Source organism: Peromyscus eremicus, chromosome 6 (genome assembly GCF_949786415.1).
Source record: "Peromyscus eremicus chromosome 6, PerEre_H2_v1, whole genome shotgun sequence".
NCBI classification, from domain to species: domain Eukaryota; kingdom Metazoa; phylum Chordata; class Mammalia; order Rodentia; family Cricetidae; genus Peromyscus; species Peromyscus eremicus.
The window spans coordinates 104,425,649-104,451,481 of record NC_081421.1 but is presented as its reverse complement, the minus strand read 5'-3'; the positions used below and the strand labels follow the sequence as shown (position 1 = coordinate 104,451,481).

The window sequence follows — 25,833 nt, the reverse complement described above, 5'->3', positions numbered from 1 at the left end:
CTATTTATTTACTACTCTTTCTGTTGCTCTCCTCTTCCCCAGGCCCCATGGAAAATACTGAGAGCTGTGAATTAGAAAAAAGGAAAATGCGAATGTAGCGTGGGACACAAACTTGAGAGGCCCAGGAAACGTCTGAGTACAGATATAGGCAGCTGAACGCAAGGATATGAGCCGATGTTGTCAATTACCAGACCCAAACCAGGCGCCCTTGGGACTGGCTCACGGAGGGAAGAGCACAGGTCCAGGACAGGAATTGACAGGGGCTCACCCTCCTGCTCCCAGGACTAAGGAGCAGGCAGGAGGAGATGCGCTTGCAATGAAACCACGGGGAGGGAGCCAGGATGCTTGGAGGGAAAGCAGAGTAGCGTGATATAACAGAAGGCAAGAAAACAACTGACTGTGCCTCAAAGGGGGAAGAGGAAATGGTGGGGAGAGGGAAATCCAAATGCCTCTACAGCGGCTATCTGTAACCCCAATGATGGCAGTTTGGTTGACCTGATGGGGGAGGAAGAGCCAACTTCACAAGGAGTGACAGCTAGGAAAGAAGGAGGAGACGGGGATGGGGGTGGGTACCGTACCAAAAGCTTTCCTTCTGGGTCTCCGTGTAAAGGGTAAGTAAGAGAGCATGCACATGATAAGAAGCCAAAAAGATGAAAGAGGAGTTGTTGGTACTGAAGAGAAAGGAGAAGAAAATACCACTTACAGGTAGGAAGTGTGAACTCTAGAGCAGTTATGGGGGGTGGCACGGACCACCATACACAGTTCTGAGGGGAATGATGAGGGAGCTCGCCCCTGCTGATGTCTACCAGAGCTTTGACTCAAAAGACAGGAGGCTTTTCTGGGGCAGCAGACCAGATCCAGACAGGAGCGGCCCAGAACAACTCGTGAAGGCAGTAGAAACGGGAACTGAACAGACAGAAGAACTAACAGCAGCACCAGCCCACGGGCCTGCGGACCTTGATTCTCTCCACAGGACTTGGCAGCCTGGAGGCTGATATGAAAAGAAAAAGGAGGGTTTTCTGGTTGTTTTTGTGTGTGTGTGTGTGTGTGGGCACCTGTACACGTATGTGCCAGTGCAGGCACACACGTCTGTGGTCAGAGGACAACCTCCAGTACCACTCCTTAGGCTTCTTGTACCTCTTATTTCAGACAAGGTCTTCCCATTGCCAGGAATGTCACCAAACAGGCCCAGCTGGTTGGCCAGCAAGGTCCAGGTATCTGCCTGTCTTTGCCTCCCCAGAATTGGCATTACAGGTGTGTGTCGCTGTGCTTGGCTTCATCCTGGGTTCTGGGGATCTGAACTCAGATTAACACACTCTCCGGGCATGCATTTTACCACCGAAGCTACTTCCCTGGCTCCGGCAGCTGGTTCCCATCAGTACTGAAGTCTCTGTCTAGACAATGGCAAAGAATCTGAAGACAGGGCTTGGCAAACGTCCCACCAAGGGTCAGATGGCAAATACTTTAGGACTTACAGTCCCTGTTACAAGTCCTCAGCCCCGCGGCTGTGCGGGAAGAGCAGCCCTAGACAAGGCACACATGAACGCAGCTGTGTCACGGACAGAATCAGAAGCAGGCGGCGGCTGGATCCCACCTGCTGTGGTTCACCAATCCCAGGCTTAGGAAAAAGAAGTAAAGATATATGAAGAGTCTGAGTTCCAGAGGAATAAATATGCTCAGACTTTGAAGGGTGGAAGAACTAGAGGCCAAAATGAAATTTTAGGACGTAAATAAACCAAAACACAGGTGAGGATTAACACAGTCTGTAGAACAAACCTTTGAGCCTATTTCACAAACATCAATGGGATCGTTATCTCCATAGCAGTTTGTGTTCTTATCTTTTTGATGAGGATCTTCCCAGGTCTAAAAAAAACAAAAAAAACAAAAACAAAATAAAAAAAATGAGGCAGAAATGTAGGTTAATACTCACTGCAGTATATGCTAATTTTTCCACATGATCATGAAGTTTATAGCTAGCCACGATTCAAAGGAAAAATTATCCGACGTTACGACACAGGCTCTGGGCTAACACACCAGGACACGGTACACCCACAAGCATCATAATAATTAAAACAGACTTACAGCACTTCCTCTGTCTCTAATTTGTCTGTCATCACATCTGAAAGTGGGTGGTATTTCCAGAATATTCATCTTCCCAGCTTAGTCAGCGGTTAAACTCACATTCACAAATCTCAGAGTTTCACTCTCTCTTTCTACCGACCGACCATCTCATCTGTGGCTGCTGTCACTCACTGCTCCATCTGACGTGTGGCAGCCTCTCGGCCTTGCTTGTCACGTCGGCAATGAACTTCCTATTGGTTAAGTGTGCCCTACTGCTCGAAACAGCCTTCCCTCCAGAAACAAAGGATGAGACATGATTTACTCCAGCGAAGAAAAACCTATCTTTGTCTCATTTCCCTCCCTTAAAAACTTCTCTACCTCTGTCACTAAATTTCAGGATCTCGACAAAAATCACGCAAATAAGTCAACTCTTGGGTCTACTGGGAAGATGATAACCCGTTGGCTACAAAATATATGTTACAGTTTTGGAGATGAATAATGTAATGGGAACTTGCTATCAATTTAAAATCTCTCCTAGGCATCATCTCTTCCCAGAAGCTTCATAACTGCTTGACTCTGAATCAAACTACAGAAATTGACTAAAATGATTTGTCTTAAATTGACGTTAGAAGGGGGGAGAAACTGCAATCTCAAGATTCAGCCACTGATATCATCCCGGCATTTACATTATCCAAGTTTACTTTCTCTATTTTATGTAGGTAACTAAAAATGAACATTTATTTACAGGTAACCCTAGAAAAACTCCAGTATTTTCCATCTAGTCTTAATTATAGTACATCTACTGATGCATCTTTACTTTAAAAAAAAAAAAAAACAACAACAACAACAAAAAAAAATCAGGTCCAGCCAGTATGCCCCAATACTAAAACTACTAAAAAAAAAAACTGCAATAACAACCAATATAGTTGTTAACCTTACATACTGGCCACAGGTGTCAGATACTCTCTAACACACACACACACACACACACACACACACACACACACACACACATATCTTGTGAGGAATGCATCATTATTCACCCCACAGTAGAAATAAACTGAAACAGTTTACAGTGGTCAAAGCTCACCGAGTTTCTAAGTAGCAGAGACAGGGTTATAGACTCCATAGTGTGAATCAGAACTCACGATGCTCGCATTTCAGTAACAACAGCAAATTCTGTCTCCCAGTTCCCCTCTTGACACACCTCTCCATACTCTCAGAATGTCTCTGTGCCTTCCCTGCTCTGTTCTCTCCTAGTCTGCCCATCACTGCTGCTTCTTTCCTACTGCTAAGTACCAGGCATTCGCATCCACTACTCGCAAGGCTGGATACTGAGTATCCACTCTGGGCCAGGAGTAGCCATGAATAAGGCAGGCTGGGTAACTAAGAGAGTGCTGTGTTAATAAATGGTGTAATGGTTTGTCTCAATGTGCAAGGGGAATCAATATGGGACCAAACTGAAATCAACAATCTAGACCAGAAATATCTACGAGTTTCTTCTTCCTAAGGCATGAGTTCCTCTTCCATGGAGTTGAACCAGAAGTCATGCTGGCCAAAAGAAGACAGCTACATACCAGCCCTGCCTCAGCCACAATGACTTTGACTAAACATCTAGACTTCAGTTTCTTCAACTACATAAACAATGACACCAACAAGATAACGTTTGGATACATCCCAGCCCTGGTCCTGATTGTCAGTGTTCATTCACAATCTCCATGCATACCACCAGTGAATAGGAAGCTCACAGACTCATGGGATAACTTAGACTCTATAGAGCAACACTGATTTTAAGGAACTCTTTCCTTATACTGTCATCTTGGTTGCGAGCCGAGCCTGTAAGAGCTGAGCCATCTCTACAGCCCCCATCCCTTATATTGAGGCAAAAGTGTCTTCTCATAACATGCATGCCATATGGCTTTGGGGAATTTTTCCCTATTTTTTTTTAGATTTATTTATTTTTTTACACACACACACACACACACACACACACACACACACACACACGCTCGCACGCACGCACCACATTTGTGCATGGTCCCCGTGAAGGCCAGAAGAGGGCACTGGATCCCTTAGAACTAGACTTACAGATGACTGTGAACCATCGTGTGGATGCTGGGAAATGAAACGGGGCCAGCCCCTTGGTGACTTTTTCTGTTTCTTGACTGGCTGACTGAATTCACTCTCACTACTCCACTTTCAATATTATCTACCAATTTACTTTCTAATGTTCAGAAATTCAAAATATAATGAAATATTTTTAAGCCATTCAAAACTGTTACTTTTAGGGCCATTTCTTCATGATTTTTTGTACCAGCCCAAAAAAAAAAAAAAAAAAAAAACCAAACCCAAAACACAGACTGGTCCCTTCCCCACTTCTGCCTTTAGTATTTCACATCTTCAGGCTTTAGTTGTATTCCAAAGTTGGTACGTTAAGTGCATCAAGTTTTAACTTGAAAATCGGTGTCATTTCAACAGGCGAGGACACCTTAACAATGTAAACTTTGAGAATGCCCTCTAGTGGAAGTTTACATGAACATCAGCGCAGAGAAAAGAGATACATATCAAGAGGGGAACACTCAAACTCTTCAACTAAGTAAGAAAAAAGGCAAACAGGACAAAATGGGCTAAAGACACAAACAGGTAATTTGAGGGAAAAAATATTGAAGATTTATACATTTAAGAAAAGTTGTTGATCTGAGAACCACAAACTAAAAGTACATTTCAACACCATTTCCAAAAATTTAGAAATGTGATAACCCAAAATAGTAGATAGCCTATAGGTGACCTGGAACCCTTTATAATTCTGGTAAGAGTGTAAATTGTTATAACTTCTTATATGACTAATCTGAGAATATTTAATAAAGCAGAATGGGTATATAACTCACAATTTGACTCATAAATGTCTCTCTAGTAAAGTGGTTCTCAACCTTCCTTTAATGCAGTTCTTCATGTTGTGGTGATTCCCAACCATAAAATTATTTTCGTTGCTACTTCATAACTGTGATTTTGCCTACTGTTATGAATCATAACATAAATATCTGTGTTTTCCGATGGTCTTAGGTGACCCCTATGAAAAGCTCACTTGACCCTCAAAGGAGTCACAACCTATAAGTTGAGAACCACTGATCTTGGTAGATAACCTAAAAATAAAGTCTTAGCATGGAACCAAGAAAAGCATAATCAATAGCCACAAACAATCTATCAAGAAATGATTATAAATCTATGAATACATATTGACATGGCCTAAAACAAATCCTAGCTTTGTACAGGAATTGGAGATCATTACCTTACAATGTGTATCAACCAATATGCTTGTAATCACCGCTCTCTCTGGCCCTTAGGTCTCTGAAAATCATTGAAAATGAAAAGAAACAGCTGTCCACACAGGTGGGACAAGGTGGCAAGTTCTTGCTGATCATCTAAAGTTCCTAACTCCAAATTAGAGGGAGTAAGAGCTACTCATCCCAATCTGCATCAAACTGGATCAAACTGGATTGACAGTCTGTTGCCTTTATCACCATAAACTAAAAATCACTGGCAACAGTCACATCGCAGAGCTAACATTTCTGAGAACTAATTACAGAGCTCCCCTTAGACCACCTCCTTCATTACAACAGCCTTTCCGGGTATTATAATTCCAGGAATCAAGATCATACAGATGAATAAATAGGCCTAGAGATTTAGTCTCTTGTCTCAGGATCTAAATCTAGCAAATAACACCATCTAATGTTTTGGTCAATGACTCAAATTTGCAATGAAGTTTAAAATAATAAACACATCAATACTGTATTGAGAATGAGGCTGAATTTTAAAGAGAGACTGATTCTTTAATATTATCTAGACAAGTGTTTTAAATATGCATTCAAGAGAAGATAATACTGGAATGACCTTGTTTAATGTGGGTAAACTTAAATATAAGTGCCGTGAGAGGAGGAAGATGATTTTTATTCAAGCCAGAGTCAAAGTCAGAGGAAAAGGTCTAAGATGATGATGTCATATTGATGAGTCACAAGCTCATCAATAAAATTTCTACTTAGTGTTCTGCAGCTTAAATGTCCTTCCAAGCAGTTGGCTTAGTAACTGTTCTCAACAAATTTCTTCCTCAACCAAGACAAAATACAGGTAACCAAAGAAACTTAATATCCTCATGTGCTGGATTGGCCGTTCTGTGTGTAAATGTGATGACAAGCTAGAGTCATCAGAGAAAAAGGAGGCTCAGTTGAGGGAATACCTCCATGAGATGCAGCTGTGAGGCATTTTCTCAATTAGTGATCAATGGGGGAGGGCCCAGCCCACTGTGGGTGGTGGTATCCCTGGGCTGGTAGTCCTGGGTTCTATAAGAAAGCAGGCTGAACCCAGGGCCATGGTGTGGTGTCATCAGGGCCTGGGCTGCTGCAAAGGGCCATGTCTGGGTCCATGGCCCTCCTGTGGCTCCAGTTACCAATGAAGAGAGTAAGGATAGAGCTGTACAGTTGACCTTACCCCTCACTGGCTGTAGTACTAGGGAGAACTGGCCATGCCCCTCCCAACTGCAGCACTGAGGAGAGCAGACCCTGACCTGATTGGGCAAAACAGTAGAGCTGTCCCCATTGGCAGGAGTGCAGGTGAGCCAGTCCTGAAGGCAGAGGAGCTAGCCCCACTGTCTGTCATGTGGTGGCATGGGCAAGGGAGAGGTACCTTCCCTGCCCCTCACCACCTACTGCAGTTTGCAAAAGCTAGTCTGGGAGGAAGGTTAACAAGAGTTGGAGAGCGGACTCTGCCCATCATCAGCTGCAGTCCTTGGAATAACAGGTCCTGCACCTTGCCAGGGCAGCACAATGGGGGTGGGGGGGATATGGATAGATATGCAGGTGATCTGGCCCCACCCTTTATCTGTCATATGATAGAGTGGGTAAGAGAGAGAAGACTTCCACCCTACCTCACCTCTCACCACCTGTGGTGGGTGGGAGAGCAGGCCCTGCACCTTACTCACGCAGCAAAGCAGAGCTGACCCTGTTGGTGGGGATGCAGCCGAGCCAGCCATCAAGTGAGAGCAGGAGAGCTGACACCCCCGCCACCACCATATGCCCCCTACTGCAATCAGGAAAGTGAGCCTTGCACCGTGCCTGGGCAAAACAGTAAAGCTGGCCCTGGTGGTGTGAGTGCAGGTGAGCTGGACCCAAGGGTGTGACAGCAGGAGAACTGGCCCGCTCCTTGCTACCTGCTGCATTTGGGTGAGCTAGCTGAGGCAGTGCTGGAGAGCTCACCCAGGTGGTGATGATGAGGGAAAGCTGGTGGGCTGACCAACCCATCTACCACCGAGGCCCAGAACCAGGTCTATGAGTTGGCCCACCCCAACATCCACCTCATCTATGAACTGCAGGAGCATGTAAAGGGGCTGGACCTGCAGATCCAAAACTGCAGGATCTCCATGACACAGGATAACAACAGGATATCTAAGAGGAGAATATGAAGAATATCTCCTGTCTAATTCCCTTTTTGGTCTTTTAACTTACATTTTTTAAAAATTGGCTTGGAGCCGGGCGTTGGTGGCGCAAGCCTTTAATCCCAGCCCTTGGGAGGCAGAGCCAGGTGGATCTCTGTGAGTTCGAGGCCAGCCTGGGCTACCAAGTGAGTTCCAGGAAAGGCGCAAAGCTACATAGAGAGACCCTGTCTTGAAAAACCAAAAAAAAAAAAATATATATATATATATATATATATATATTTAAAAAAGAAAGAAATGAAGGAAGGAAGGAAGGAAGGAAGGAAGGGAGAGAGAGAGAGAGAAAGAAAAAAAGTAGGCTGAGCAAGCCAGGGGAAGCAAGCCAGTAAGCGGCACCCCTCCATGGCCTCTGTATCAGCTCCTGCCTCCAGGATCCTGCCATGTTTGAGTTCCTGTCCTAACTTCCTTCAATAACAAACAGCAACAGAGAAGTATAAGCCAAATAAACCCTTTTCTCCCCAACTTGCTTTTTGGTCATGGTGTTTTGTTGCAGCAATAGAAACCCTAAGACATGTGCCCATGAAGCAAACACCTCCTCAGTGAAGTCATCAACTTATTCATCCCAAACTATTTACTGTTGTGCACAGGGCTACACTCTTTTACCTAGCACGTGGGAAGGCTGAGGAAGGTGTTTTCAGTGAGCCTCACGAACCAAAAACAAAATTATTGATTACCAATTTAATGTGTCAAGAATCAAATTGGCCCACTGATATATAATCACCAATAAAACAGAATTCCTGAGCTGCCTTCTAACTTCAAGAAACCGACAGTAAACAAAATAAATGATAGTCAGTTATAATTTGGTGGATATTTAGAAAAAGGGGTAGTAATGCATGGGAATAGTAAAGTACAATAATAGTATACCATATATAACAATATATATAATATACATGATAATATAATATAAATATGTAATAGTAATAGGCAGGGTGAAAAGATTTACAAGAAGCTTGAGAGACATGGCAAACATTCCATCAGTGAGCTGTGCCTACTGGAAAGGGATCAGCTTGAGGGTGGGCAGGGAATGAGGAAAAGAGAGGAGAAGCGAGCAGTCACTATAATTTCAGCTTTAAAAAAATATTCCATTTAGTTATTTTTATGTGGGAGATAACTAACATATGCAATCTTCAGTGAAGCTGTACATGTACACACACACACACACACACACACACACACACACACACACACACACACGGGTTTTAAAGGAGTAAGGCTCTCTGGTTGAAAATGGAAGCAAGGACAGACGTGGGCTGCTTCTCTCCTTCCTGTCCAGCCTCCTCTTAGCCGACTAACTCTTGTTACTTAGACACACACAGCCTACACCGAATCAGGCCCATTACATGCATAGTTCCCGCTGCTGCACTCTGCTTCTTCCCTTGTTTCTTTCTTTTAGGTCTTTATTCAGACAATGACATTTCATGGGGACCATCTCGCTGTCTAAGTGGACACACTCCTTACATGCCCCACAGCCCAATTCCCTGCTTTACTTTTCTCTCACACAGCCTTTCTTCAAAATTACTTTTATTTTATGTGTATGGTTGTTTTGTCTACATGTATGTATGTGTAGACATGTGTGTGGCTGGTGCCCCAGGAGGCCAGAAGAGGGCACTGGATCCCCTAGGACTTGGAGTTCCAGATGGCTGTAAGCCTCCATGTGGGTGCTGGGAATTGAGACTGAGTTCTCTGGAATAGCAGCCAGTGCTCTTAACCACTGGGCCATCTCTCCAGACCCTTCTTTCATATTTTTAACCATCTGACATGTCACTGTTTTGTTTACTGTGGTGGTATTGTGTTCCCCAAAATATTGTGCACCCTAATAAACTTATCTGGGGTCAGAGACAGAAGAGCCACAATATTAAACATAGAGGATAGGCAGTGGTAGTACACGTCTTTAATCCCAGCACTTGGGAGGCAGAGCTAGGCAGAAATCCATGTGTTCAAGGATACAGCCAAGCATGGTGACTCACGCCTTTAATCCCAGAAAGCGAGACTTTAATCCCAGGGAGTGATGGTAGAAAGCAGAAAGGTATATACGGCGTGAGGACCAGAAACTAGAAGCATTTGGCTGGTTAAGCTTTCAGGCTTTTGAGCAACAGTTCAGCTGAGATTCATTTGGATGAGGATTCAAAGGCTTCCAGTGTGAGGAAACAAGACCAGCTGAGAAGTTGGCCAGGTGAGGTCAGCTGTGGCTTGTTCTGTCTCTCTGATCTTCCAGCATTCACCCCAATAACTGGCCTCAGGTTTGATTTTATTAATAAGACCTTCTAAGATTCCTGCTACAGTTTACTGTCTGACTTTCTGTCTGGAATAAAAGTTCCCATGGAATTTTATCACTTTTTTTGCCTGCTTTTCATCCAGTACTCAGGACAAGAACAGTCCCCGGCAAGGATCAAGCACCAATGAGTGTGTGCTGAGTGAAGAGGCACCATGGAGGCCAGAGATCAGAACACGGGACAACCTGCAGGGGACCAGTGGAGAAGGACAGGTCTGGCAATGAGTCTCAGGGTCACACAGGACAAGGGACAGGCTAAGAACTCTTCTCTTCCCAAGAGGAAACCACTGAAAGGTTCTTGTATGGGAAAAACATTACCAGACTTTGTTGCTGTTGAGATGGCTGTCCTACAACTCTCTCTGTAGATCAGGCTGGCCTCAAACTTACAGAGATCCACCTGCCTCTGCCTCCCAAGTACTGGGAAATCTTTATTTTTATTTTTATTTATTTATTTTTTTGATATCGTCATAGTTTATCAGTGGAAATATGGAAAATCTTGGGGCCTGAGGGATATGGTGTGGCAGGTGGGAAGAGCCCATCTGCATTTATGGAAAGTAACCCTGCAGCTGGCACTGGAGGCAGAAGAGCTTGAATGTCACAATGCTTCCACCTCCTGCTTCTGGTCATTTCCGGTCATGCTGGTGAGTTGTTCCTGTCTCTCCCAGGATCTGTCCGTTACCCTGTCAGGAACACATCTGGCCAACAGTGAGATACACGCCAAGCTCTCTCAACACAGCAGGGCTCCCCACAGCTCCAGGCACAAGTGCAGCTGCTTCTTCTTGATTCTAAGGGTCAGCCCTGGGCCGTGTGCTTGCAAGGTGTGTGTGCACCAGTTTTGGCAACATGTGGCCTTCCATGTTTTAGGCATGACAGGCTCCTTGCAAGGAGCGTGCTTAGCTAAAACCAAGTCTGTCCAGTTCCCCATGAGACTCAGTCTAACGGCCTGTGTGTGAGCCCCACTTGGTAACCCAAGCAGGCTTGCATCATTCCACTGCTCTGCCTCCCTCGTGGCGCTGGGACTTCCAGACAGCCCTGGCATTTGGATTCAGCATTGCAGGCAGGATTCTTCTACTTGGGAAATCTTTATTTTAAAAGCATCATTTTAGACATTGATTGGAGTAATGGAGAATGCACAGTAGACAGTAAATTAAGAGGCAGCTCCAGTTTAATTCAACTGAATTAAAAAAAAAAAAAAAAAAAAAAACAACCCACGCCTTTAGTCCCAGCATTTGGGAGGCAGAGGTAGGTGGATCTCTGAGTTTAAGGCCAGCCTGGTCTCAGATTGAGTCCAGGACAGCCAGGGCTAGAGAGAAAAACCACCTCCTACCAAAAAAAAAAAAAAAAAAAAAAAAAAAAAAAAAAAAAAAAAGAAGAAAGAACAACTGTACCTCACAGACGAAACGTGGGCAGGTAAGACCACCCTGGCAGTTCACACATACCCAGAGCAGCACAAAAATGCACCTGTTCTTTAAAGAGAAAACCACAGCAGGTCCTTTCGTTTTCAGTCATCACCTCACACCCCTTCCGTTCTCATTAGTAGATCCGCATTTGGTTCCTTTACTAATTTTAACGGGGGTGGGGTGGGGAGTGGGTGTAGGTTGAGACTGAGCCTTACTATATGTAACCTAATCCAGCTTCCAACTGGCAATAACCCTCTTGCCTCGGCCTCCTAAATGCTGAGATTATAGGTATGGACTACCATGGCCAGCTTTGCTTTACTGTTATTTTTAATAAAATAAATAGAATCAGTGAGAGTTGTGCTACACTGTAACCAGTGACTTAGTTGTCAAGGGCTCTAATCCAGTCGTTCTCAACCTGTGGGTCCTGCCCCCTTGACAAACCTCTTCTCTCCAACAATATTTACATTACGATTCATAACAGCAGCAAAATTATAGCTATGAAGTATCAACAAAAATAACGTTATGTTTGGGGGTCACCACAACATGAGGAACTGTACTAAAAGGTCCCAGATTTGGGAAGGTTGAGAACCACTGTACCATCATCAAGATAAAAAATAACTGCTGCTGCTAACAGTGCTGCCCACCACACGCTGGTCTAACGAGACGGTCTCGTGCCCCTCAGCACAGCCACATGCAGCAGGTGTCCGTGCTTGCCACTTTACAGATGGAGAGAGGCAGATGCACAAAGGGTCTCGTTCAAGGTCACAGTGCTGGAGTGATAGCCAGGCTCTCGTGCCTGCCCGCTCAGTCATCCATCACTCTGCTGGGCCTCACGCCCACTTCTCCATCTTTCCATACCTGTGACTCCTAGCATAGCACCCTTAAGAAGTAGCTCAAGATGAATATTGGTTTATTCCCCAACTGCTCAACTTCGCCTGTCTCTGTTTTTGTCTCTAATCAGTAGCTTCTCTGGCCCTCCTTTCACCCACACATCCTCCTCTCCCATAATCCCCTGAGCTCTACGGAACTGTTTTTAACCTTTCACTGTGAGGTCCAACAGAATTGTCTTCGTAGAAACCTAAGAAGTCAAGACAATTGCCTTTACGGCTTGAACACACACTCTCATTTCTAGCCGTCATTTCAAGAGGGCCGGTTTTAACCAACAGTGCATCCAAGTGGGTGGGCTAGCTACATCAAAGGGAAACTGCTCTAGAAAGAACAATTTTCCTCTTCCTTCTCATGTGAATGCTTCTCTAACCTGCTTTTCTCAGCTGTCCTTGTCCTGCACAGTCCCCCATGTCAATTTTCATGTAATTAAAAATTAATACATAAAACTAAACATGTAATTTCCACACAGCTGATGGTCAAATGGGGTTTATGATCATAAAGAAGAAATGCTTCTCTAGGGATCGAAAACCCAGACTTTGGCTCAGACACACGGAGGTTTACTCACTAAATAATCAGGAAGAGTTGCTCCTTCCAAGAGTGGGGAAACTGAGGTAAGTAGGAAGGGGCAAGGATGGCAACATGGTTCTGCAGCAGGAAGGAGCACAGGCCTTGACTTCCTTGTTCAGGCAGTCACAATTCCAGATTCACACCAGTGAGTTCCGTAAGTAATGTAACTCAATTAGATTTATTACATTAAAACCCATCCTGTCATAGAGAAATGTATATAAAAGCATATTAAAGGAACGGCTAGACAAAGATTTGCTGAGAATTTTTCACTGACAACAGCTAAATCCACGAGAAGAGATGTGTTCAAACATCAGCTGTCAGTCTTCCACACGCCTGCCTCCAAGAACCTGAGGAATGACTGTGTATACGGTTTGAAGTCAAGTTTACTGATACAAACGAGCTGCACGTTAGAAATTTCAAGTTCACAAATCTCTGAAACTGGTATGTTCTAGGAGGTAATTTAAATTCAGGGAGTTCACAGGATTTACAAGGTGATTCCTTTAGAAGACGTAAAAGTTTACCATTGTAACAGGAATGTTACCTGAGGGAAGGCTCCGTAATTCCATATATAGCCCTTGTGTGGGAAGATATTTGGTATATAGCGCAACTTTCCATTCTTTTCATCTTGTTTAATGGGATTCAGTGGCTCCTCGGTGGCAATCTAGGCAGATCACAGGGGAGGGCAGGAAGAGGGGGAGAAACGATTAGCCCTGTATACAATGAACAGATTTTAAATCTACCACAGTACGACCAGATATCCACACCCCGACCTAATGGTCGAAGGTGCTTTAAAGTGAGCTAAGGTAGCTCTTTGGTTTTGTTTGGTTTTTTTTTTTTTGGTTTTCCAAGACAAGGTTTCTCTACATAACAGTCCTGGTTGTCCTGGAATTTGCTCTGAAGACCAGACTGGCCTCAAACTCACAGAGATCTATCTGCCTCTGCCTCCTGAGTGCTGGGATTAAAGGTGTGCAGCACCACTGCCCGGCAGGTCAATTCTTATTACCAATTAACAAGTACCATGTAAGAAAAATTGTCTGGAAAGAAGACACCCAATTATATATCTAGGCTCAAATTATTTATATACTGCATCGTTCCTAACAAAAACAGTAAGATGAATGGAAAGATAAAAGGGTAAAAGTTAATGAATATTTTTGTTGTTGTTGCTAACCTTGGGGCTTTCACTGCCAACATTATGGTATTATAGTTAACTCAAAGATGTTTCTCTAGATGGCGAGCATCTGGAGAGACGGCCTCAAGATTAAAGGAGCTTGCTCTGCAATCATATGAACCAGAGTTGAGATGCTAACACATGTAACAAGCCAGGTATCTCTGCAAACACTGAGAACCCAGCTCTGGGTTTGGTAGAGACAGGAGGACCACTGGGGTTTGCTGACTCCCATTGTAGAGGAGACACTGCTATAGGTTCTGAGAGACACTGCCTTGGCGGACCAAGTGGAGAGTGACAGAGAAGCACACCTAACACCCTCTCTCTCTGGCCTCTGTAGCTCCTGCACACCGACACCTAAGGACGCACATGCATGCACGCATGCACACGCACGCACACGCACGCACACATACACACTCAGACAAATGAGACAGAAAGCTTTTTGGATAGACCTGACATGAGTCAAAGATTTCGGTCTTGCCACTTTGATTCAGCATAGTGTTGTAAGTCCTTGCCAGAGTAGTTAGGCAAGGGAAATAAAAAGCATCCAAACAGGAAAGAAGGACTAAAATCATCACTGTTTACTGACAATACAAAATAAATATGAAGAAAGCACTTAAGGTTATATATACACACACACACAAAGAGAGGGAGAGAGAGAGAGAGAGAGAGAGAGAGAGAGAGAGAGAGAGAGAGAGAGAACTACTAAATGAATGTAGAAAAATTTTCATGATATAAAATGGACACCGAACCCCCCTGAGCATTTCTATATACTACCAATGAACTGTTCAAAGCAGAAATCAAGAGACTATCCTATTTACAGCAAAACAACAATAAAACTCAGAGCACTTGGGAATAAATTTAATGGAGGAAGAGCAAGATTTGTTCCTACTGAAAACTACAAGCTGATGATGAAAACAATCGGAGACAAAGGGAAAGACATCCAGTGTTGGACTGAAGGAGCATGATTCAGGGTCACTGCAATCCACAGCAAAGCTCCAAAGTCATTTAAACAGAATAGAAATAGGAAGAGCAAACCTTGAAGTTTCCATGGAAACACACACACACACACAGACACCCTAAAAAGCCACGGCAATTATGAACAAAAAGAAAAAGCACCACACTACCGATTCCCAACCACACTCCAAAGCCACAGTAACAAAGTCAGATGGAATTTGCAAAAGTCAAACTTGAACAGAGACAGGTGAGACCAAACACAAGTGATGTTCAGCAGAGGTGCCAGCAACACACAACAGGAAAAGAACACGCCCTTTAAGACACTGCCCTGGGAAAACAGCATAAGGAGGTGTGGAAGAACCAACTGAGGATGGATTCCTGAAACATAAGGCAGAAGCTGTAACACTGCCACCAGTTTCAGGAGAAAAGGACAAACTGGTATAGACAACAACTTTTGGGATCTGACCACAAAACCACAGGCAATAAAAGTAAAAACAGACAAATGGGATTACATCAAATTAAAAAGCTTCTGTATAGCAAGGGAAACAGCCAACAGAGTAAGGACACAATATACTGTTGTGGAATATCAATTTAAGGTGTGTTACATTCGTTTGTGCTGTGGAACATTTGTTCAGTGATGCAAAGATGTGTTGCCTTCTTTTATGTTGCATTTGTTTAACTCTGTGAAGCTGAGTTACTTTGCCTGCCTAAAACACCTGACTGGTCTAATAAAGAGCTGAATGGCCAATAGCCAGAAAGGAGAAAGGGTAGGCGGGGCTGGCAGACAGAGAGAATAAATAGAGGAGAAAAAGAAAAGAGAGGAGCAAGAAAAGGAGGAGAGGAGAACATCAGGGGCCAGCCACCCAGCTACACAGCCAGCCACAGAGTAAGAAGGAAAGAAAGGTATATAGAATAGAGAAACAGAAAAGCCCAGAGGCAAAAGGTAGACAAGATAATTTAAGTTAAGAAAAGCTGGCTAGAAACAAGCCAAGCTAAAGTCAAGTATTCATAACAAAGAGTAAGTCTCTGTGTGATTATTTGGGAGCTGGGTGGTAGACCCTCCAAAGAGCCAGAGAGTTTTTAAAAATTGCAATATACATCATGGGAAAAAATATATTCCAAATCATACATCTGACAAGGGCTTAAAAGCCAAAATATACAAGAAACTAAATAGCTAAATAGAAAAACAAAGCAAACAAACAAAAAAACTACAATTAAAAAATGGGCAGTAGACTTATTTCTCAAGAAGATACACAAACGGTCAATGAGAATAAGAAAAAAAATAGTCAATATATCTATCAGGAATATTCCAGTCAAAACAATAACGAGGGGGCCAGCAAGATGGCTCAGACAGCAGAAGCATTTGATGCCAAGGCCTGAGTCTGAGTACCAGGTACATCACATGGTGGAGGGGCAGAACCAACCCTCCATTTACACATACATACATAAATGTTTAATAGCAATAACAAAGTATCACAATGAGGGTTCACCTCACTCTAGTAAGAAAGACTATTATCAAAAAGACAATAGGTACTAAGTGCCGGTAAAGATGCAGAGAAGAAAAGTCCACACTGTGGAGGGAACAGAAATTAGTACAGCCATCATGGAACACAGAGGTTATCTGGGAAACAGAAAACAGAGCTGAAACTGCATGCAGTTCCATTCCAAACACACACCCAAAGGAAAGGATGTCGGTGTGCTAACTTGGCATCTGGTGGCACCTCACTGTTCACAACAGTCAAGGTATGGAAACAGGGTCCACCAACAGATGAATGGACAAAAAAAAAAAAAAAACCCAAAAAACAAAAATGGGCTCCATGGTTGATCTCCAAGAGCTTGAGAGCCAAACAGTGATTCCCAAAGGCTCAAAAGAATGGGCAAGCTTGATCCATGGGCAGAAGAGCGAGAGGCTCCCTCCGGTGCCATCTGCACAGTGTGGGGACAAGTGCAAACAATAGAGTGTACTTCAAAACATCAAAAGGATTTGAAAAGTGTTCACTGTGGAAATTATATATGTTTACAGACAGATGAGTTTAACAGGATTCAAACATTATATATCTATCTATGTAAGCATAACATAGCATCATGTTTATGTTTTCTAAGTCACAGTGAATAATTAAATAGAATTAAAATAACAAGTTTAAATTTTAAAAAGCAGAACAAAATGGTGACAATGGTCAAAGAGTATAAAAATTTTAAATGAGAATAGTGTGCCGTGTTGTGTGTTGAGACCTGGTATGCAAGGCAGAGAACACAGTTACCAGTGTATTACACATTTCAACACTGCTAAGAAAGTAAACCTTTAAAATGACCTCACCAGAAACTGCAGATTGTATGTTAACTTGGCTTAATTTTTATGTCATATTCATAAATCACATTTGTACTCTACACATACATATTGCTCATTTACAGTAATTATTTTTTAAAGTCAAGCTCAGATCTTTGTCAAGTGACCTCATTTTAAAGCTCTTTTTTTCTATCAAACGTATTCACAGTAATATTGAAAGAGGACCAAAAAATCTGCTATAAAATAAACAAACTAAACATGAAGTAAAGAGACAAAGTACCCCACTTGAGAATTCACTGGAAACTGTAAAGGGGGCATCAGATGAAAGAAGCAAGCCATGCCAAGCCAAGAGGGGTTCTCGACAGCTTTGTGTGTCATGGAAAAGATTAGAATAAAGTTTTTAAAAAGACTTAACAAGGGCAAAAGTAGGTGCTCTTAGATAAGATCCACAAACTCGGGAGAAGATACTGTTCCCAGGCAATGGAAAACTCTAAAGGACTAAATCCCCAGAAACCGAAACCGCCATCAGCACCAGACACTAAATACAGAGCAGACTCTGAATCAAACTTGAAAGTGTTCACCATCGTGTCAAGGAAAGGGCAAGGAAAATTACATAAATGCGTGCCTAAAAAATGGGGAAACATTCTTTAAAGTGAATATGCAGTTCAAACCATTTTCTTCTTGAAATTAAGGTCTAAGTTCACAAGAATATTTTAAATCATCTCCTACATGGAGAAGTCTGTCATCCCTCCTCCAAATCTGCCAAGTAGCTAGAAAAGATGCTTTTATATTATTAAGTTAGCATTTCAACTTTACGTTAATAGAATATATCTGTACCTCCATTTTGGCATTTGTCCACCGAGGTATTTCCACAACCATATTAAACAAATTCTGCAGTTAAAAAAAAAAAAAAGGACAGAACATTAACATTTTTATTCACCTTTTATTTTTTTCATTTGGCATTGGGGGACTATATGCTAAATGAAAATCAGTACAGCCTCTAATAAAAGAATAGCACAAGTTTCCATCCTACACATAAAATGTTTAGTGTCTACCTTCTCTATCCACCCATGCCATAAACCCCTTCTTACAGTTAGAGAGGCCACTAACACTCAGAGGCACCATGCATCTGACCACTGCTGCAGAGCATGAAAGGGCACTGAACATCTGGAAGCATGAAAGGGCATTGAACATCTGGCAGGCAGGGCATTGACAATACTGGGAGTCAGGAGATGTGTTCTCTTTCATTTATTTGTTTTGAGGCAGAGTCTTAGCATGTAACTCTGACTAGGCTAGAACTTGCTATCCAAGCTGGCCTTAAACAGACAGAGGTCTACCTGCCTCTGCCATCTGAGTACTAGAATTAAAGGCATGCACCACCACACCTGCAAGATGAGTTTTGATATTTATTTTCCAGCTAAAATAGTCCAATAGACCACTTCTGCTCTATCATGACCATGTGGTTAAAATACCGTTATGTAATGTTTTTTCTTTCTTTTTGTTTTTGGTTTTGTTTTGTTTTGTTTTGTTTTGTTTGTTTGAGACAGGGTTTCTCTGTGTAGTTTTGGTGCCTGTCCTGGATCTCGCTCTGTAGACCAGGCTGGCCTTGAACTCACAGAGATCCGCCTGGCTCTGCCTCCTGAGTGCTGGAATTAAAGGTGTGCGCCAACGCCACGCCACCACCACCACCACCACCACTACCACCACCACCACCACCGGGCTATTTGTTATGTAATTTTAAGGGAACATACATACACATAGAAAATTAAGTAGTCAAAAATGTTGAAAATGATTAAAAAAAATTTGTATCCATGTTTCAATCATAATATAAAATCAAAGATGTCACTATAGGCAGTCAGAAAGTTTACAAGAAGTTTAGACATGCCTTTATAAAACAAGGTTAGTGAGTTCAGATTCCTGACCACCACAAAAGGACCCGGGCTCCTTTTTCTCGCTTCTGTACTTTGTAGAATGCTTAACTCAGAGGAGACACAAGGTCAGAGGGGGGTAAATATTCCCACAGCTTGCCTCACAAAGGGGAAGTCTTAACATTTAAAGGTGGCTTACAAAATGGTAAGGATGTTTATGTTAACTATGTTTATGTCAATAATGAATCATGGTCATGGGGAAGCAATGGTTTAAAATGGCACTATTCACAGCATGGCCCAGGCCTGCGACCAGTCTGCAACTGTTAGCTGATCATTTAGAAACATCTGTAGTTAACTGAAAGCAATTTGTGTATCTAGTGAATCTAACAATAAAAAAACTGAAGCTTTGTAGATGTGTCCATCTACAAGACACTCCCACAGGGAAGGGTCGGGCCTGCTAGACAGAAGACAGAGCAGAAAGACTGTAACAGAAGGGTGGGGAGGGGCAGCTTGCTGTGAGATGGTGTCTCCTAGTGATGTTAGAACACACAGAAAGCGTCACCAACAAACGTGAGCTGCACAAGAACTACACCAATGGATACAGCAAAGTGGCCGGGGGGGGGGGGGGGGGGGGGGTTGGGAAGGGAAGGGCCAGGGGGAGGGGATGGGAGACAACAAGGCCTCAACCCTATACAACGAACTACAGTCAACCCACCAACTGAGAAAAGCTGGGAAGAGGAAAGGTGGCACACCAATTAGTTGTCCAGTGCCAAATGGTCAGCCCTGCAAACATACAAGTAACATCATATGGACAGAAGAGGTTATATTTAGAAATATACATGTATATACATATACATAGATTATACAATAGCAATTAATGAAAGAAGAGGCCATTTGAATTAGAGTGGGGATGGGTATAAGGCAGGGTTTGGAGGGAGGAAAAGGAAGGGAAAAACGTAACTATAATCTCAAAAATTAACAAAAAGTAAAAAAAAAAAATTAGAGCTTGAATTACACATTTCATTATTCATTTTGATTGTGTTTTTTAAAAAGTACCTAGCTACAATGGAAACAAACAAAAATATAGTCTTTTAACACAGATTATTAGGAAAATAAAAATTTAATATATCTCCCCCCAACACATACAAAAATCACTGGGTGAGCTTTAGCAAACAAACACATAAAAGCAAAACATGGAAAGATTCCTTAGGGCCCCACTGCCTTTTCAATTCAACTGGTCTAGGGTGAAGCCAGGGAATTGCTAACTTAAAAGCTCTATGAGGAATTTGAATATAAAGTCCAAGCTGGCTTAAAGCACTGCTCACACACAGTCTAGGACGTTCTTGGTGAAACACAGGTGCCATTAATTCAAAGAATGCCACTTAGCAGCCATGGTTTTTTATTAAAATTATCTTGAGAAGACAATGTTTTGAAAGGTAGGAGTGCAGGCCCCTGATGAGGTAAACGAAGCTGGGAACGGCACCTCACACCTACGGTCAGTCTCACCTCACACAGCCCTGCTGTTCTGTTTCATTTCCTATGCTCTTTCATGAGGGACCCTTGTACCTGTTTAAACATGTCTGAAAAGCTGTTAAGGAGAAAAACCTAAGTATATGGCAGACGTTTACACAATGTATTCGTCTTTAAAGCCTGGCTGTAAGAGAACCAACGCTGATGGATGAAAACAAGGTGATGACATGGGGGGAGGGGACCATGCTGGTTAACGGTTGTACAATGACATCTACCTGCTGAGAGCTGCTGGTAGCAATGGCTTTACCAGTGGCCATGGGAGTATATAACAGGTGACAGCTAGTATTCAACAAGTCGACCCATCAGACAAATAACTCTCTGGTGGGGAGCCCCACTTAGCAAAGACTGTGGGGGTCACTGACTTTGAATCTGTTTGTTTCTGTCTGTAATTTTTCTCATGTGCCACTACATTTCTTCTCTAAAAATTGCTATGGGTGTTTCCCCACTGCTTATGTGTTTATCTCATGTAAATATTCCATCTTTGGGCACACATTTAACTGTGGATGGTCAGAAAGATGACTTCTGCTTAAGCTGTGTAATTCTGATGAACAGAAATAATACTAGGATATTTTTCATAACCGACATAGGAAAGTAATAATATTCTCAGTCACAAAGACATCCTTTTACACATTTAGCTAAGACTTTAGAACAAATTCAAAATAGACTCGTTGCCCCGGGAGATGAAGTGCTCAAGGGCAGGTTTCCAGATGTCTGTTTGTTGAACCAAAGTCAGGCTGATAGCATTAAGACATAAACTCCCTGCAGTAATTGACTTTCTCTACACTCTCATAGCCTCAAGGTTCAGCCAACTAACTGTTTATTGTTTAAGTCCTAAATTTCAACGTCACTCTCTGGCTTCGTGCCTACTTTACTCACCATGCCCGGTCAGCACAACCTCCCTAGCCTGAGTGACACTGTGTGACTGATTATGTGTTATGAGAATGGATCGGGCCCTGTATATGTAACTTAGAATTGTCCAGAGTTTGGCTGTTGAGAGGTGTGTGTGCTGAAAGGGAGATGTAACTAAGTGTGTAGAGAGAGAACGTGTGGAGACTTGTAACCGTGTGGAGACAAAGAAGATGAAGCTGTAGAGAAAAGAGATGTAACTGTATATAGAAATGCATGGCTGTTCAGGAGAGAGATGTGGATGTAGGGCAGAAATGTGTGTGTAGAGGAGAGTGAAAGAGTGAGAGAATGTGAGTGATGCAGATGAGAAATGTAAGTTATGAGTGAAGAAACGTAGCAGGGTAGAGAGAAGAAGTGTGTATAGAAGAAAGCTGTGTAGGACAGAGATGTGGGTAAAGAGAAATGTGTGTGAAAAGAGGTGAAACTGTGTATAAAGATGTGTGGAGAACGTAGTTGTGTGGAAACAGATTTAAAGAGAAGAATTTCTTCACAATGCAGTAATAAAGTTACCTTCAGAACGTGTGAGTTTTTCCTAAAGACCTTTAAATAGGTAAGAATTTTTTTCTAAACCCCACTACTCTGCTGGCATTTCTTTTTGCTACCCTGGAGCAGTTCTGGGAGCTGGTCTCTCAGGCTAAGTTACCTACCAAAGCCACTTGCACTGATCTGAACTGGGCCAAAAGAGCAGCAGATGAGGAACAGGTTTGAAACTGGAGCATGCAAGCCACAGTCTCAGTCACCATTTGCACTTGATGATCAGGGGCTCCTGCTACCTCGCCCTTCTCCTCGCCAGCTGCCGTGTGCTCTGACTGTAATTTATCAAAGCCAGTATCAGTCTTATTTTCCTAAGATTAACATTAGTAATAAGCCAACAATTGCCTATTAGCATTTACCAGAAAATCAAAGATACATATTTCAAATCAGAAATATGGCAGGGAAATCTAACCCCTCCTTTATTCCTTTTCTTTTTATTTTTCCCCTTGGGGAAAAAATAAGATAATAGATAAATATAAATCAGTCCCCAACATATAATCCATGTTACAAGAATTAAATTTTAATCTGACACTCAGAACTTGGAATATATTTTTCCCCATTAAAAAGACTACTTTAGACTAAAATGCCAGGTCTCTGGGAACTATAAAGCCTCGAGTGCCACCTCCCATGTAGAGCAGTGGTTCTTTATTACACTGGAACCGTACTTACTAAAACACAGACTAACCAGACCCCAGCAAGCAGAGATTCTGATCAGTAGAGACACAAAAGGGTCCAGAATCTAAATTTCCAACAAGCGCTGCAGGGGGTTCCAGTGGAGATGATCCATGGCTACCTGACAACTGCCTCAGGAAAACAGAATATGGAAGGCAGGCAATGGTACAGGAATTTAACAGCCTCCATAGCTATGTGTGAAAGCGTACTCAAAGGCTGGGGACAATAATTTCAGCTATCGGAATAAGATTATAGAGGCAAAGGGTAGCAGGGAAAATTGTCTCCTGGAGCAAGAGATGGGCAGAGTCAATGAAATGTTTTGGTCCTAAGTAGTAACATATAGCTACTTTAACTTGTTTTTCTACTTCCAAATGACTGCTGTGCCTTAATTCTAAAACAGACTCTAAAGCTATATTCTGTGTTTTGATCTAAAAAAGAAATAAACTGGGACAGGAAAGATGGCTTAGTGGGAAAAGAGCACACTTACCTGTTTGAAAAGGATAAAATAATAAATTTTATGCTATGAATATTTTAACACAATTAAAAAGGTTAAATGGTGATACTGCCCCAGATGCCTTCAAGAGATGTTAGAAGAAAAACATCAGAATTTACATGAAGGTCTTGCAGGGGAAAAACCAGAAGCAGTTTAAAAATGCAAACTATCACCAAGGTCATTAACAGACAGTGTAAGAGTGACTCACGAGGCGGGAGGAACGGCTCTATGGTTGAAAGTGCTTGCTGCTCTTCCAGAGGACCCACGGGGGGGGGGGGGGGGGGGGTTCCCAGCACCCAAGCCAGATGGCTCACAACCGTCTGTAACACCAGCTGAATGGGATCTGGCACCCTCTTTGGGCCTCCACGAGTATCTACCTGCATGCATGCGCACATAGAGGCACAAACATACACACATATGCAGAATAAAATTTTAAATGATTCAAGCAATCAAAACTTCAAAATATACCTTATATTCATCATTTCGTGCTTTCTTTCTGGGAATGACATTTTCCTGTAAGAGCAAAGATGGTAATTATGATTGGAACATCTCATAAACGAATGCAGGATGCACGGCACAGCAACAAAGACACGCCGACTGCATACAAGTTTTATTAGCTGCTGCCCAGAAACCAGACTTAGCAGACAACCTGCCTGTAATGTCTGTCCCCCAGTATCCCCAGCCTCAAATGGACAGAGGTTCAAAGGGTTTTAATAGTAAATTATCGGAAAAGCCAAAGCCCTTTCACGTAACTTGCCAAGTCTGCCTGTTGTTGGAAGCAAAGGCTCTGTGCGTGTGTAGAGAGACTGGCAGGTTGCAGTGACTGCACCTCAAACAGTCATTTCATTATTGAAATGAAGCTCCCGGGAGCTTGACTAACAAGCTGGGAAAGTGCTTGGCTATACCGCCTGCCTGGGAATTCTATCAAGGTGTGATTACTGTGCCTCCACTAAGCATTTTTAAATTAAGCCAGACTACATGGCGGGGTGGGAAGAAAGATTATGCCATTCACAAATGTTCACGGGGTCTATGTGACACTTACACACCAAAATGACTACTAAGGAAGAGACAAAATAAAATGATTCCAAGTCACACTCTCCTGAAGCATTATTCTTGTTCTGAAAACTCTACATCCCAAGAGACAAGGTACAAAAGTTCTAATCATGACGGGCTCAAAAGTGGGGAAACCTGTTGGTACACATGCAGTGTGTCCATCCCTGCACCTCTAGAACTCAAAGGCCTTCTGCCTTATAATTTGTCCTGTCTTATCCTCAGATTCCACAGGCAGAATGTGACACCCACAGATGCATACCTATGTTTGTTCCACACTCACCTCCTCCCCACTTCCCAATTTTCAAACACCACAGCTTTGGTATTATTGTTATTGTTATGAGGGATACACATTTGTTATGGTGAACCTTGGATTAGACACTACATATCAGCCATTCTTCTCCCTACACTCTCCTTTACAGTATTAAACATTAGCTGACTGAGTCCTCCCACCAAGTGTGAGCTACATCTGACGTGCTCACCACTGCACACCCAGTGCCTCAAATAGACCACGGCAGATAAGTGTGCAATGATTGTTTATTGAATGGATAAACAAATGTATGCACACCTTTGGCCAAAAGTGAGGTGTTGGGAAGACAAGAGGTATCTGATAGCTCCCTGCACGTCAGAACACTGAAGTAACAGGTGAAGCACTACATCCACACTTCACCCCATCTCACAATAGTCTATATCTGTGACCAGGAGCAAGGTATGGGACCTCATCAGGACGTAAGTTAGTGACAGTAGCTGCTGCCATCAGAATTACAATAACACATGGCAAACACCGAGCACTTGCCTAAATGCACCCGAACTTCGGGTCCCCTCAGCTCCCCCTCCGGCAGTGGTTCCACAACTTCACCTTCTGAATGTGAAATCGTTCCAAGAGAAAAGCTAATGAAACACTAGGTTTTTCCAGGTTTACATTTCTGTTTCATAGTGTGTTTCTGACCACAGACAGGCCAGCTCCAAACTCGGCTCTCTGGCACTTGCCAGCTGTACACTGCTATGCAAACCAACGAAATGCCTGCTGCCTCACGGCCCTTGGACAGCTTATGACAATTTAGCATGGGTTAAAAAAAAAAATGAAACGTTCACATAGTGGCTAGCACACAGAAGTCACCCACAAATGTTAACTATATTAAGATTCAAAATAAGCAGGTTAATTTCCCACATTACTACCCTTGAATCTTGAGTTCCTACCAAAGTCTAAACTCCAGAGACCACAAATACCCCCTTTTTCTCAGCTTCACACAAATTTTAATTCACAAAGGAGGCTGACAGCCCTGTTCCAGCTCCTTGGTTTCTTCTCCTGCCTGTCAACCACATCTTTACTATATCAAGGCATTTCTACACAAGAATTTTCAGGCCAATAGTGAAGTATCATTTTCATACTATCAGGTACAAGAAATTTTTCAACCCCAAAACAAGTAAAAGTAATACCTTTTTAAGGTCCACCTTCAGAGGAATATCGTGGAAAGGGGAAATGTAGTTACCAGCTACATTCTCTGCAAAGGAAAAGGCAACAGAATTACAGTGATGCATTCACTGGGGTGGGTGGCTAGCTCCAGCCACTGCCCCCTCTCCACGTGGAACGGAGGGTCCCTCTCACAGGCTACGAGCTTCCTCAGAGCAATAGGTCCTGAACTACTTCGGGACTTGTGTGCTTTTAGCAACACCAACTTTACACCTTAAAATTTT

At 42.8% G+C, this 25,833-nt stretch overlaps 1 protein-coding gene across 4 annotated transcripts in view; it reads right to left on the bottom strand.

The window, feature by feature from the left end:
* Ppa2 (inorganic pyrophosphatase 2) overlaps positions 1-25,833 on the bottom strand; it is an 80,276-nt gene that overhangs the window by 41,526 nt on the left and 12,917 nt on the right. For 2 of the 4 annotated variants that reach the window (XM_059266282.1, XM_059266285.1), the window contains exons 2-7: positions 25,576-25,640; positions 23,554-23,598; positions 22,034-22,195; positions 17,920-17,973; positions 13,215-13,334; positions 1,777-1,863 (exon numbers count right to left, since the gene is read on the bottom strand). In XM_059266282.1, coding sequence (XP_059122265.1) covers positions 1,777-1,863; positions 13,215-13,334; positions 17,920-17,973; positions 22,034-22,195; positions 23,554-23,598; positions 25,576-25,640 — 533 coding nt within the window. The remainder of the gene's footprint in view (positions 1-1,776; positions 1,864-13,214; positions 13,335-17,919; positions 17,974-22,033; positions 22,196-23,553; positions 23,599-25,575; positions 25,641-25,833) is intronic. The other 2 variants (XM_059266283.1, XM_059266284.1) reach the window with 2 other exon arrangements.